Source organism: Sminthopsis crassicaudata, chromosome 3 (assembly GCF_048593235.1).
Source record: "Sminthopsis crassicaudata isolate SCR6 chromosome 3, ASM4859323v1, whole genome shotgun sequence".
NCBI lineage: Eukaryota > Metazoa > Chordata > Mammalia > Dasyuromorphia > Dasyuridae > Sminthopsis > Sminthopsis crassicaudata.
Genome location: NC_133619.1, coordinates 488582101 through 488596558, shown reverse-complemented (window position 1 = coordinate 488596558; position 14458 = coordinate 488582101). Strand labels below are relative to the sequence as shown.

General features: G+C 36.2%; 1 protein-coding gene across 1 annotated transcript in view; it reads left to right on the top strand.

The window, feature by feature from the left end:
* The window catches only part of ATP12A (ATPase H+/K+ transporting non-gastric alpha2 subunit), a 33377-nt gene extending 19266 nt beyond the window's left edge, over positions 1 to 14111 (top strand). The window contains exons 13-23 of the mRNA XM_074303740.1: positions 2049 to 2224; positions 3498 to 3634; positions 5546 to 5696; positions 7125 to 7293; positions 7383 to 7537; positions 8730 to 8853; positions 9026 to 9171; positions 11751 to 11884; positions 12902 to 13003; positions 13435 to 13526; positions 13650 to 14111. Coding sequence (XP_074159841.1) covers positions 2049 to 2224; positions 3498 to 3634; positions 5546 to 5696; positions 7125 to 7293; positions 7383 to 7537; positions 8730 to 8853; positions 9026 to 9171; positions 11751 to 11884; positions 12902 to 13003; positions 13435 to 13526; positions 13650 to 13678 — 1415 coding nt within the window. The 3' untranslated portion in view covers positions 13679 to 14111. The remainder of the gene's footprint in view (positions 1 to 2048; positions 2225 to 3497; positions 3635 to 5545; positions 5697 to 7124; positions 7294 to 7382; positions 7538 to 8729; positions 8854 to 9025; positions 9172 to 11750; positions 11885 to 12901; positions 13004 to 13434; positions 13527 to 13649) is intronic.
* Positions 14112 to 14458: the final 347 nt, after the last annotated feature.

Genomic DNA, 14458 nt, shown 5'->3' with positions numbered 1-14458 from the left:
AATGGGGAGAAAAACTTTGCTAAATCTGCTCTTTAAATAGAGGTCTTACCCACATTTAACACCATATACTAAGATTAGATCAAAATGGGTCCAAGATATAGGCATAAAGAACGAAATCATAAATAAATTGGAGGAACATGGGATGGTTTACCTCTGACTTGTGGAGGAGGAAGGAGTTTGTGTCTAAGGGAGAACTAGAGACCATTATTGATCACAAAATAGAAAATTTTGATTACACCAAATTAAAAAGTTTCTGCACAAACAAAACTAATGCAAACAAGATTAGAAGGGAAGTAACAAATTGGGAAAACATTTTTATAGTTAAAGGTTCTGATAAAGGCCTCATCTCCAAAATATACAGAGAATTGACTTTAATTTATAAGAAATCAAGCCATTCTCCAATTGATAAATGGTCAAAGGATATGAACAGACAATTTTCAGATGATGAAATTAAAACTATTTCCACTCATATGAAAGAGTGTTCCAAATCACTATTGATCAGAGAAATGCAAATTAAGACAACTCTGAGATATCATTACACACCTATCAGATTGGCTAAGATGACAGGAACAAATAACGATGAATGTTGGAGGGGCTGTGGGAAAACCGGGACACTGATGCATTGTTGGTGGAGTTGTGAAAGAATCCAACCATTCTGGAGAGCAATCTGGAATTATGCCCAAAAAGTTATCAAAATGTGCATACCCTTTGACCCAGCCATAGTACTACTGGGCTTATATCCCAAGGAAATACTAAAGAAGGGAAAGGGACCTGTATGTGCCAACATGTTTGTGGCAGCCCTTTTCATAGTGGCTAGAAGCTGGAAGATGAATGGATGTCCATCAATTGGAGAATGGTTGGGTAAATTATGGTATATGAATGTTATGGAATATTATTGTTCTGTAAGAAATGACCAACAGGAGAAATACAGAGAGGCTTGGAGAGACTGACATCAACTGATGCTAAGTGAAACAAGCAGAACCAGAAGATCATTGTACACTTCAACAATGATACTGTACGAGGATGTATGCTGATGGAAGTGGATATCTTCAACATAGAGAAGAGCTAATCCAATTCCAATTAATTAATGATGGACAGAATCAGCTGCATCCAGAAAAGGAACACTGGGAAATTAGTGTAAACTGTTATTTTTACCTTCTGAATCCAATTCTTCCTGTGCAACAAGAAATTCGGTTCTACACACATATATTGTATCTAGAATATATTGTAATATATTTAACATGTATAAGACTGCCTGCCATCTGGGTGAGGGGGTTGGGGGACGAAGGGAAAAAATCTGAATAGAAGTAAGTGCAAGGGATAATGTTGTAAAAAATTACCCATGCATATGTACTGTCAAAAAAAAAGTTATAATTATAAAATTAAATTAAATTAAATAAATAAATAGAGGTCCTAGAGCCCATAATCCTACCCTATGGGCTTAGGGTCCAATCAGAAAAGTTGAGGTTATTGATGAGATATACCAAACAGATTTAATCTTGCAGCATAATGAGATTTCCCAGTGATAAAACTAGGGAAAGGGTGATATTCTGGAAAGTCCTTAAGGAGCTCAAAAGCATTGTAGTTACTGGAAAATGGGGAAATTTTTAGACATCAGATCTGTTTAATCCTACCAGGATAACTTTTAGGAGATTTCCTAGCTGACCTTTTAGGTCCAGGCTCAGTTTTCTTATGAGTAAAACTGAGGAGGTTAGAATAGTTGGCATATAAAATCTCTTTGAGCTTAAATATCTATGATCCTTTGATTTAAGTTGCAACTTGATTCTGGAATAGCTTTTACAATATCCTAGAATATAGAATCCTTGGGATAATCAGAGGACCTTATCCTGTACTTAATAAGATTCTTTTCCTCACAAATATCTACTGCATCTTTTTCTAAAGTGCAGGGAAGGGACTCACATTTCCATTCAAGGACTTTGTTGCCTTGATGGGCTTGTGTGGTATGGAAGCACAGTGTTTCTTTAATTTCTTATGTTCCTCCTTATTGATGCTGTCCCCTACTTGTTCCCTATACATGTCTTTTTCAGGTTTCTGTCATCTCTACCTGCCAGAAGATGAGTTTCCAGATACCTATCCTTTTGATGTAGAGACCATGAACTTTCCCACCTCTGACCTCTGCTTTGTGGGGCTGCTATCACTGATTGATCCCCCTCGATCCACTGTCCCTGATGCAGTCACCAAGTGCCGCAGTGCGGGCATTAAGGTAGAGTTCCTTTTCTCGACCTCTTGAGTCTTAGAAAGATTCAGGAGATCCTCTGAGGAAGTTTTGTTTTACAATAAAGTCCTCTCTACCAATTACATATATTTTTATTTTCTCTTTTACATCTGAGAGGCGTCATGACAGAATGGATTAGAGAGCTGGCCAGAAAGACTTGGGTTCCAGTTCCCCCTCAGATACAAAAGACTCAGATACTGCATTGATAGATACTGGCTAAGTTACCTTTAGGCAACTAAAACTATGAATTTCAGAGAAAGGGAACTAATTGGCAATGGTAGCGGGCATTTCTTCAGTGATGAAATTACAGGTCTAATCCCAATCCTTATATAAAGATTTTAACTTGCTATGTCAAGTTTTTAGAGACTGATCTCTTTCAAAATATCACAAGGAATTCTATAGAGAAGTTTCTTTTCATTATAGTCATTGCTTAGCTAACATCTTAATCCACTACTCTGGTAGAGTGTAGATAGTGGTAGGAATGATTGAATAATAGCAATAGTTTATGTGTATAACACACTTCAATTGTTTGCAAAGTGCTTTACATATATTATCAAATCCCATTATATTTTCCACACAAACCATGACAAGCAATGAAGAAACAACGGAAAAACTAATTTTTTAAATCAATGAATGGTTGCTTTTGGTAGTATGGCATGGGACTCTATTCCCAAAGCCACATTTATCAGGTATCTAATTTGGGGCAAATTTCTTAATCTCCCTGAATTATTTAAATGCTTTTTAAAACTTGAAGTGTCATATAATAATAAACTATTGGGATTAACATTGATATCAACAGATACAAAGTAGTCTTTTAAACTATACTGTATTATATAAATCCAAGGTAGTTGTAGTTGTTGGTATTTTCTTAATTCTATCCCTTTATGATCCTATAGGAAATTTAATTCCACATTTATATGCTATTTTAAACATAATAATCAGACCCCCCCATAATTTTCTTTTTCCTAGAAGAGCAAATAAGAATTGTACCAAAGATAAAAGTTTCCTCTTATGAAGGAGGAAAAGAATCAGCAAACACTAGGGCAAGCAGATACATGGAAAATGTCTTGGTGCTGGGTTTTTTCCAGGGTGGGGAGAGATCACATCTAACTAAAGGTCCCCCAAAGGGAAAAATCTATTATTAGCAACGATTATACCCTACCAGCTCTTGGTTCGGACAAGAGTAGCCATGCTTATTTTTTTCTTCTACTTTTACTAAGTCCACTTCTCATTGGTTATATCTGTTCCTCACCCACTTCAGGTTATCATGGTGACAGGTGATCATCCAATCACAGCCAAAGCTATTGCCAGAAGTGTGGGCATCATTTCAGCCAATAGCGAGACTGTGGAAGACATAGCAAAGCGACTTAATGTTCCTGTGGAGCAGGTTAACAAAAGGTAAGAGCAGTGGGACTGTGATTCTGCAGATGTCAGGCCACTTGGATTCCAAAGATCTGCAATGTTTTGGGATTCCTCTTAGGCTATATAAACATATATACAAACACCTAATTATTTTTCCTCTACAGAACTCAGAAAAGCAAGCAAAACTGGTGTTTTTATCCAATATTAGATCTGCATTCGAATTTTAAAAGTTTTCTTAACATGGGGTTTTGTGAATTTTTTTCAAAAAAAAATTTAATAGCTACTGGTTTTTAGTGACTGGTTCCTTTCAAAATATCACAAAGAATTTTGTAGTGAAGTTTCTTCTCACTATAGTTATTTTTTAGCTAATACCTTGACCCTCTACTCTGGTGGAATGTAGGTAGTCTTAGGAATGATTGAATAATAGCAATAGCTTACATGTATAACACACTTTTATTGTTTGCAATATACTTGGTTTTCTTTGTGATACATTTCTGCATTTTAAACCATTATTCTGAGAAGAGATCCATGGGCATTGTTGATATTCAGTCATTTTCAATTGTGTCTAACTCTTCATGACCTCATTTGGGGTTTTCTTGGCAAAGAAACTAGTGTTGGCCATTTTCTTTTCCAACCCATTTTATAGGTGAGGAAATTAAGGCAGTAAAGTAATGTGTCTATGGTCACACAGCTAGTAAGTGTCTGAGACCAGATTTCAACTTGAGAAGAGGAGTCTTCTTGTTTCCAGGTCTGATACTATTATCTAATTGTCCTATATACTTCACCAGACCTCCTACCTAAAATGCACTTAATTCTCAACTACAGCTATAAAAATTCCCAATTTTGTTCAAGGTTTAATTTCAGATATCAACTCCTCTGTGAATCTTTTCCTGTGTTTCTTACTAGCCTGTGCTCTCATTCTCCCAAAATGACTTTTGCTTTTGTATCTTTGGTGTTGGGCATGCTACCCCTTTATTAAATTATTGAGATTGAATAAACATTTGTGGAATTGAAAATAGAATAATACCTACATGAATGAGCAGTTAGGAAGAAAAGAAATAGTTGTTACTACTGGGAAATGCAGAAAAGGCTTCATTGAAGAAACAAAATATTGGCATTGGGATCTGTAGCGAGCTGTCGTCTCTAGAAGCTGCCGGATCACTCTCTGGGAAGAGATCTGCTGTGTCTACTACTCAAATCTCTCCGACAGATTCTTCTTCCTGTAACGAACCGTTGTCTCCAGGCAGTTGCTGTTAACTCTTGTCCAGAGAAGTGACTTCCCTTCCTGCAGAGAGTTGCGTCAAGCCAGATGTAGTGCAGTCTTCTTGAATCCTGGCTCTGAATCTCCTCCAGCCCTTATCCTTCTCCAGACAGACTCACTTTCCAGGCCCACTGTTCTCTCTTTTATTCTCCCAGAGAATGGGCGTGGGATAATGCAAGGGCTTCTGGGAAGAACCACCTCAGCCAATGAGCCTGCTCCTTCCATCAAGTCAACCTGAGTTCTCACCTTGTAATTGTCCAACCTGAATTCTCACCTTGTCACTATCCAGACAACCCGAGTTCTCACTTACTAATCCTAACAGGGATCTCAAAGATTGGTAGGAATTCAACAGGCAGAAGATAATGGTAAGGGAGGGCCATTCCGGTCACAGGGAATAGCCAGATAGTCTCACCCCCAGCCCTTTTGGAGTCCTCTCTCTAATGGAAGGATTTGGTAGTATTCATTGTAAGGATTTCAAGAGGAATCCCCTCCTAACCTGTTTCTTCATCTTGAATGGAGCCTATTACTGAGTTAGATTTTTTTTATTTTGCAGCAGTGTTGAGAGCCTTAGTGAAGAAGTGAGGGACTAGTCACCTCAGAACATTGTATCCTATTGAGCTTCTCAGGGTAAAACAGTCCCTTGTCAAGTCCTTTTTGCTAATTGGGCATTGGTTGGGCTCTTCTAGGGATGCAAAGGCAGCTGTGGTAAATGGAATGGAACTGAAGGAGATGAGCCAAGAGCAGCTGGATGAGGTCTTGATCAACCACACGGAAATTGTCTTTGCAAGGACATCTCCCCAACAGAAGTTAATCATTGTAGAGGGCTGTCAGAGACAGGTGAGTGATGAAGGAAACAGTACTTATCAACATGTCTGACACATAGTAGGTACTTCTCAAATATTGGCTGACTGACAGGCACCCAGGGGAGTCCAAGTTGGGTATCTTCAGACTGCCATTTTGTATGACTTTGTTAGAACAGAAAGCTCTTTCCTAAAATAAAGCTAAGGTTCCCTCATAATCATCAGGAAAAGAAGTGGCTGGTTCTTTTGAGGAAATTCATCTGAGTTCCACAAACATTCATTCATTAAAGCATTTAATATGTTCTAGACCATGTGTTAAGCATTGGAAATACAAAGAAAAAAAGAACAATAATTAGAATTAGACTTTCTAGTGCTTTCTATATGTCCCTGAAATAATACTTAAAGTTTGATAAATATCATTTGATCTTTATACTAACCCCATGCATTAAGGCAGCACTCTAATTTTTACCCTCTTTTGTAGTTGAGGAAACTGAGGCAAACATCCATTAAATGACTTGCCCAAGTCACACAGTGAATAATAAGTAAGGCTGGATTTAAACTGGGGTCTTCCTGTTCCAGGCCCAACATTTTCTTCAAGCATGTACATATTTGACTTCAAGAAAAACAAAATTCCTTGCATTCAACTTCAAGCATTTTACTGTATCCTTAATTTTTAAAATTATATTTAATTTTTCAATTCACAAAAAAATAAACTATTTTTCCTCCCACATTAGTGAAAAAAAGTTTTTAAAAACTAAATTTTATAATAAACAAAAGAAAACTCCATCATTGTCCATGTTTCCCAAAAAAGTCTCATTCTGTCTCATTGACTCCACCTATCAGGTAGGGAGTTTACTGCATTATCAGTCTCTGCTGGAGTAGTAGTGGATCCTTGTATTGATTATTTCAAAGCCTTTTGTCTTTGCAGTGGTTATTATATAAATTATTTTAGGTTTGCTCACTTCACTCTATAACAGCTAAGGCAAGTTTTTCCAGGTTTTTCTGAAATAATCCCTTTCGTTATTGCCATTACATTATATTATATGCCATTGAATTAATATATCATTGTCTTGACTTGAACAAGTTTTATTCTACTACTGTTTGGAGAAGATGGTGGCTCCTCTGAGGATCATTCTCTAATTTATGAATTCTCTTGATAGAATTCATTTGGCTAGACTCAGTTGCAGAGCCAACTAAGAAAAAAATAAGAATCTTTGTTCAGTATTTTATCATTAGAGCTGGAGATCCCCATCTCTGTTTTCTATCACTTATCACCTGCATTAGTTTAAAGAATCTTGGTGAATGCTTATTTTACATCACAAGGAAATATGATCCTTTTCCCAGAAAAGGATCTTGCAGAACATGGAGTCATGCTATCTTCAGGGAAGAAAGAGGATATTATTTTATCAATACTCTTATCAATTGAGTATTCCTTGAAATTTCTGGATTTTGTTCTTTGTTCTAGGATGCTGTTGTTGCAGTGACAGGAGATGGTGTTAATGATTCCCCAGCCCTAAAGAAAGCTGATATTGGGATTGCCATGGGAATTGCAGGTTCTGATGCAGCAAAAAATGCAGCAGATATGGTCTTACTAGATGACAACTTTGCTTCTATAGTTACAGGTGTAGAGGAAGGTAAGTAAGATCCCTTCCATATAAGGAACATATTGATTTAAACTTATGGACCAAGAACAGTTTTTCTAAAGATAACATTTTCCTCACAGGTCGCCTAATCTTTGATAATTTAAAGAAAACCATTGCTTTCACGCTAACTAAAAATATTGCTGAACTTTGTCCTTTCCTGATCTTCATTATTGCTGGGATCCCCCTGCCCATCGGCACTATAACCATCTTGTTCATTGATTTGGGCACTGATATTGTAAGTAAATTTCTGGAGTACCAAGGAATAAAACAAATATGGCATTACTTTCCATAAACTTATGTGCCATTTTTCCTTCTCTATTTCCTTTCTTCTGAATATCCTCATGATTTATTAAGATATTGATCTTATTACTTTATCTCAGGGTACCAGGAAATAAAATCCAGTACCAGGTATCATAAACTGTTGAGACCATTTTCCCTTCTGAGTTTCCTTTTCCCTGAAAAGAATTAAATAACTGTCAAAAAATTAGTAGTAAAATCAATTATCTCCTGAACTGAATTTTCCAAATCATTCCATTTACCCAACTCTCAAAAAATATGTTATGATCCATTTTCTCAGGTTTCTTATCCCTGAATTGGTATTTATGATCAAGGACCAGAAAAATGTATCTGCTTAGGGGCCTAGAAATGTTGTAGAAGCCTAAGAAATAGGCAGCAGATCCCTAACTAATCCAAGGCTCTTTTAATTTAATAAAAGGTAGAACATTCTCTAAAATGAAAATGCTGCTTTTACATATAGCAATTCTTTCCTATTTCAGAAAGAAGTATACACTTGCTAAAGATATGTATAATAGAAACTAATGAATGGAGTAATAATTAGACTGAGAAGGGGAATTATTGACATTTTCAATAATCCTTAGGTACAATATTGAAAACGATCCATTTACTTTCCTTAGTCATCTTGGCCAAATTAATTCATAGGATCATAGATCTAAAGCTGGGAGGTTAGAATTTATTTCCATATTTTCATTTTATAGATAAGGAAACTGAAGCCTAAATGATTCACTTAAGAACCCTCCTAGTAGACATTTTTAGGCCAAGGTTCTCTAAATCCACAACAGACAATAATTAGAGAAAAGTAGAAGAATATGTTGAAAATGAATTATTCATATAACTTTTGAATATGTGGATAAAAAATAAGTAGGTGACAGTAAACTACAGACAATGCAATGAAAATGACCTTGCAGGTCTTCTTTCCTTTCTTCCCGATGGACAGTATTATACAGAGTTGCTTATACACAAATGACTTGTTACTTGGAGGCTTGAAAGTTTTCTGGCCAAGCTACTTCTGGATCCTTGGGATTCATTTATTCTCTCTATTTTATTTTCTATCTAAATATTAACTGTCTCTGTAATAGCTAAAGGACAGCAGTAAGTGACGGGATTTCATCATTTTCTCCCCTCCATAGATTCCTTCCATTGCCTTAGCCTATGAAAAAGCTGAAAGTGATATCATGAATCGGAAACCACGCCACAAGAAGAAGGACAGACTGGTGAATCAACAGCTGGCTTTGTACTCTTATCTGCATATAGGTATGCTGAGATTTCTCTTGTGCTATTTTGCTATCAGAGATCTTGACTAGATCCCCATCCCCTAATGAGCTCAGAAACCAACTTTTGTTTTTAATGGATGGGAACAATTGGAAAAAGAATACCTTGAATTCATCAGTTCTTAAGTTCTTAGTATGTTTCATATGTGCCATAGGAATCCTGCAGGCTTTGGGAGCCTTCCTTGCCTACTTCACCGTCTACACAGAGCAAGGATTCAGACCTACCTGGCTCATTTTCTTACGGTCAGAATGGGAAGACGTTAATATAAATGACCTTGAAGATAGCTATGGACAAGAATGGGTAAGAGAGGTCAAAGTTCTAATGGCATTGATTCTCCATTCTATTGCCCATTTGACCCAATTGATCCTGAAACACCATCTTCTGGACTGTCCTAGTAAGATTATCTTATTAGAACCAATGAGTGAATGAAAAAGTAATAATTACTATGTACCAGAAAGTGCATAGAATACAAATTCAAAGAATGAAAATATTATGGGCTCAATAAAGTCACCCCTCAGGGATCATACATTCCAACATACAATGTTGGAAGAAAATATTAGAAAGATTTGGGGACTTATTGCCCAGGAGGACAACTATGGGGCACAGTGGACAGAATACTGGATCTGAGTTCTAATCCAGCCTCAGACACTTACTAGCTATGTGACCCTGGGTAAGTCAAAACTTCTTTGCCTCAGTTTTCTTAAATCTGTAAAATGAGCTGGAGAAAGAAATGACAAAATACTCCAGGATCTTTGCAAATAAAACACCAAATGGCATCACAAAGAGTCATATCTGACTAAAAGATGACTGGAAAGCAAAGCCCAAGCAAAGGCACTTTGATCCTTTCCTCCCTGAGTTGGAAGGCAATGAGGGACACACATATCTAAAAACAACCCAGTTGATTAGATCGTTATTCTAGAATTAGAAAAGAGATAATGGAAGAGCAAAGATTACTCTCATGGGAGCAAGCTCTGGAGATGAAAAGGTTGAAACCTCCAGGTGGTGGTCTCTGATCATGCAATGTTTCTTATTGAGAGGTGGTGAACAATAGGGAATGAATACCATATAGTCAATATATTGGCTTTTTCCTTTTATCTGTTTTTCTGTTTTACAAATGAGGGATGATGGAGTAAAGTGGTTCCTGGGAAGTGACTATTATAAGAGAAAAATGAATAAAATTTTTTCAAACAAAAAAATGCAAAATGAAGAAAATAGAATGAAAATATACATTCTGCTTTCAACTATATAGATGAAAGCTACGTTAAATAACGTATCTCAGCTTAATCTAGTGAACAATGTTAGTTACTACCTTATTAGTTTGGAGTTTTGGATGGTACAGTGGATTTGAAGGCAGGAAGATCTAAAATCGAATTTTGCCTGAAACATTTACAAGCTGGGTTACTATGGGAAAGTAACTTAACTTCTATGAACTTTAGTCTCCTCATTTGCAAAATGGGAATAATTATGGTCTCACAATCACAAAATTAAATGAGGAAATTTTAAATGCTCAATAAATGTTACTTATTATTATTTAAATATCTATATAGGTGTGTATCTTTTATTTAAAACAAAATTCATTAGTTAAAAAATTTTAAAATAGCAGTGACATGAGAGTCTCATGGAGGAAAACTTTGTTTCTGATTGAAGAATGTCTCATCCAAATGGCTCTGCAGGAGAAAGTGAGGTTCGGGTATTTAAATAGCTTACCCTCACTTTATTTTTCTTTTAATTCAAGAAAGATTTATTTTTCATTCTTGCAAGAATGGACGCCTAGATTGGTAGACATACCTTTGAAACTCCAAAGGCAGCATTTTATTTCCTATCTTGAATCACAAGTCCCTCCCCTAATTCCCCATTAATTGGATGTTACAGAAGTTACATGACATGCATCTCCATTATTCATTACCTAGCTAGTCCTTCCCCCAAAAAAGCTTAAATTCTAGGTAGAAATAACAAAGGATGGCTTGGGGCAAAGAACAAAATCTTTTCAAATCTCAAACTACCACCACTAATTTAAAAAGTCAGTCCCTACCCTCCAAGAAGCTTATATTCTTTTAGGGGAAGATAACCTCTACCCTTGATTATTCTTTAATTTCCTTGTGCCACTCTCACTTTAAAATCCAATTCACTTGCTTGTCATGACATCATCTTCCTTATGTCATAGTCCTTTTCAAAAATGAAGAATAAATAATAACTACAGCCCCTTGAGTAATGCATTTCATCATAAGAAATATCACTTGGCTCAGCCTTGATTATTAGAATTGTCTGTTATTTAAAGAAGTCAGAAATCAAAATATTAGAATTGTGCTTACTAGAAGTATAGTTTATTTTCTAGAGTGGAAATGATAGAAATGTATAGAATATTTGAATAACTCTGACCTTTATTGGAACTTGTTCTGACCTTTGATAATAGTTTGTTAAAGGCAAGTAGGTGGTTCAGTGGTTAGAAGGTTGGACGTAGAAACAGGAAGACTTAAATCTTTGGCTGTTTGATTCTGGGCAAGCCATTTAACCCTGTTTGCCTTAATCTACCAGAGAAGAAAATGGCAAAATACTCTTCTCTGCCCAGAAAACCCCATGGATAGTATTGTCATGATATTATCCACAGAATCAGAAAGAGTCAAACACAACTAAATAACAGAACTGGCATATATCAGTTTTGTAATAGACAAAAAAAAAATTACATTGCAAGGTACCAAATGTAGGGATAAGTAGAATAAATTGTAGTCTTTTTCCTATTCAATTATTACCTTTTCTGGACAACTGAGTGATGAGTTGTTTGCACACCTAGGAATGAACTCTTATGTAGCTTCCATTAACATTCTCAAAAGTTTTTCCCATTGGTTCTCAGAGCTTTCTCTCTTTCTGATCTTTTGCAGACAAGATATCAGCGAAAGTACTTGGAATGGAATGGATATACTGCTTTCTTTGTTGCAATCATGGTCCAGCAAATAGCAGATTTAATCATCAGAAAAACTCGGAGAAATTCCATTTTCCAGCAAGGTCTCTTCAGGTATTAATTATATTATATATCAAAGACTCTTGATGTAAAGAAGATGAAGTTCTGTTGACCCATCCAAGGAACTAATGTTATGGTGTCTACTATAGCAAAAGATCTGATGTTACTAGGGATCATGTTATCCTGATGGATGTCTGTCAATTCATAAACTTTTAACTACTCTGTCATGTGCTGCCATGGTATTGTGCTAAACACTAGGATACAAAGAGACAAAGTGCATTCTCAATATAATGGGTGGGAGAAGTAACAGCATGCAAACAACTATATTCAAACAAAATATATACAAGATAAATTGGATATTGTTAACAAGGGGAAAGCATTAAAACTAAAGTGGATTAGGAAAGACTTCTCATAGGAGGTAGACTTTTTAACTGATATGTGAAGAAACCCAGGGAAGCCAAGAAGCAAAGATAAAGAGGGAAGGCATTAAAGGAATAGAAGGAGGATTAATTAAAAATATTCATATTTGGGAAACAGTGTCTTATGTGAGGAACAGTAAAAAGGCCAGGGTCACTGGTTCACAGAATTGGAAAAAGGATAGTAGATAGTATAATAATACTGAAGAGGTAGGGAGCAGATTATAAAGGGCTTTGGATGCCAAAAAGAATTTTATGTTTGATCCTAAATGTGATAGGAAACCACTGGAGTTTATTGATAGAGGTAAAGGGGTTGACATGGTCTGACTTTGGAAGCTCAGTGGAGGATAAACTGAAGGCATGAAAGATTTGTGGTAAAGAGACTCACTAATGCCTTAAGGTGATAAGGGTCTGCATCCAAATGATGGAGGTATCAAAGGAAAGAAGAAGGTATAAGAGATGTCACAGATGAAATCAATAAAACTTGGCAGCTGATTGGATATGAGGATAGAAGATGGTGGAGACCAGGATGATTCCTGAATTGAGAACCTAAGGGATTGAGGGAATAGTAGTGCCCTTTACATTAAGAGAGAAGGTAGGAGGGGAGAAATAACTAGGTGGATTCAAAACCTGTTCATGTTTGTATTTCTTACAGAAATAAAGTCATCTGGATAGGAATTGCATCTCAAATAATCATAGCATTAATCCTCTCCTATGGCTTTGGAAGTATCACAGCCATGAATTTTACCACACTTAGGTGAGTTATTTATCCTACTCTGGGAAGGGAAAGTACTGACTTCCAGTCTGAGGAGAGCCTTAAGTTAGGGGACCAGGCTGAGCTAGAATAAAGATGTCTGGATGAGATGGTAGGGATGAGAGACCAAATATATCTTTCTGTTAAAGAAAAAAAATGGCAAGCTATTGAGGGAAATGAAACCAAATTCAAAACCACACTCCCTTTGGAAAGAGTTGAGGAAAAAAAGCACACTTTATGTCCTCATCATTGGTATTCCTTACTTTGTATTACACCTTAAAAGAATTGTTTTTGGTCAATGTAGGAAAAATCCTCCCTGCTTTGTGTGCATCTGAATTTATTGCAGTTGCCAAAAAGCCCCCACCACCATTTACCCGAAAAGCTGGGAATTCTGATACCCTCTGACTCTTGACTTGGCTCTATTTTACTTCCAGGGTTCAATATTGGTTTGTGGCAGTACCTTATGCTATTCTCATCTGGCTATATGATGAGTTCCGAAAACTCCTAATCAGGCGCTATCCAGGAAGTAAGTAAGGAGGAGGATTTGAGTCCTTATTCGGGACACCCTGCTGCAGTTTATTGAGCATTTGCTTTTTCACAAATTCCACAGGCTCAGTATTTCTTATTGATTCTCCTTCTCCCCCTACAGGCTGGTGGGACAAAAACATGTATTACTGAAGTTACTTTTGGTTCCAGAGACTCAATTTTTCTCTATGTTCAGTGTTCTCCAATCACTTCTGGGAAGTCTTCTGTACACTATGGGCATCATCAAAATCTGCACAATAGAAGAAATTTGTATGAAAGAATCTCATTTAATGTACTGTAAAAATGAAATTTCTTTTTGTAAAGACTGTTTTTCTTCTGTACCTTGCCCTGTCACTCTTGTTCATTTGTTTGTTTGTTTAAAATGTATAAATTTTAAAAGTGGAAGAAAAGAAAAATAACCTGTTGAATATGTACATAAATTTCCACAATATTTAATTGTGTTACATTTGCACTGGATTTGAAATGACTGAATTTTATGAATTCAACCTGGACATGATTGTGAACAGCACAAACCCTAGAAGATTAGCCTTAGGCCACATTTTAAAGTAAAGCATATTTTATAAAATAAGGTTGTAACTGTGTCGTTCTTAGACTCACTGACAAGGTGCTCTATTTCAATTAGAAAGTAGTTGAAAACTTAATCAGCAGAGTGATACAGTAGCTAGAACCCTGAGCCTGGAGCCAAGAAAACTGGCAATCAACACTTAGCAATGTCTTATTAGAGACTACTATGACTTTTAATAAGTGTCTTAAAATCTCTTTGCCTCAGTTTATTCAAATGTAACATGAGGAAATAGCTCCTATTTTACAGGAGTTTTAGAAAAATCAAATGAGATAACCACATTTTGCAAACCTTAAAACACTATCTAAAGCCACTTATTATGTATTACAACTAAAGAAGAACTCCTATAA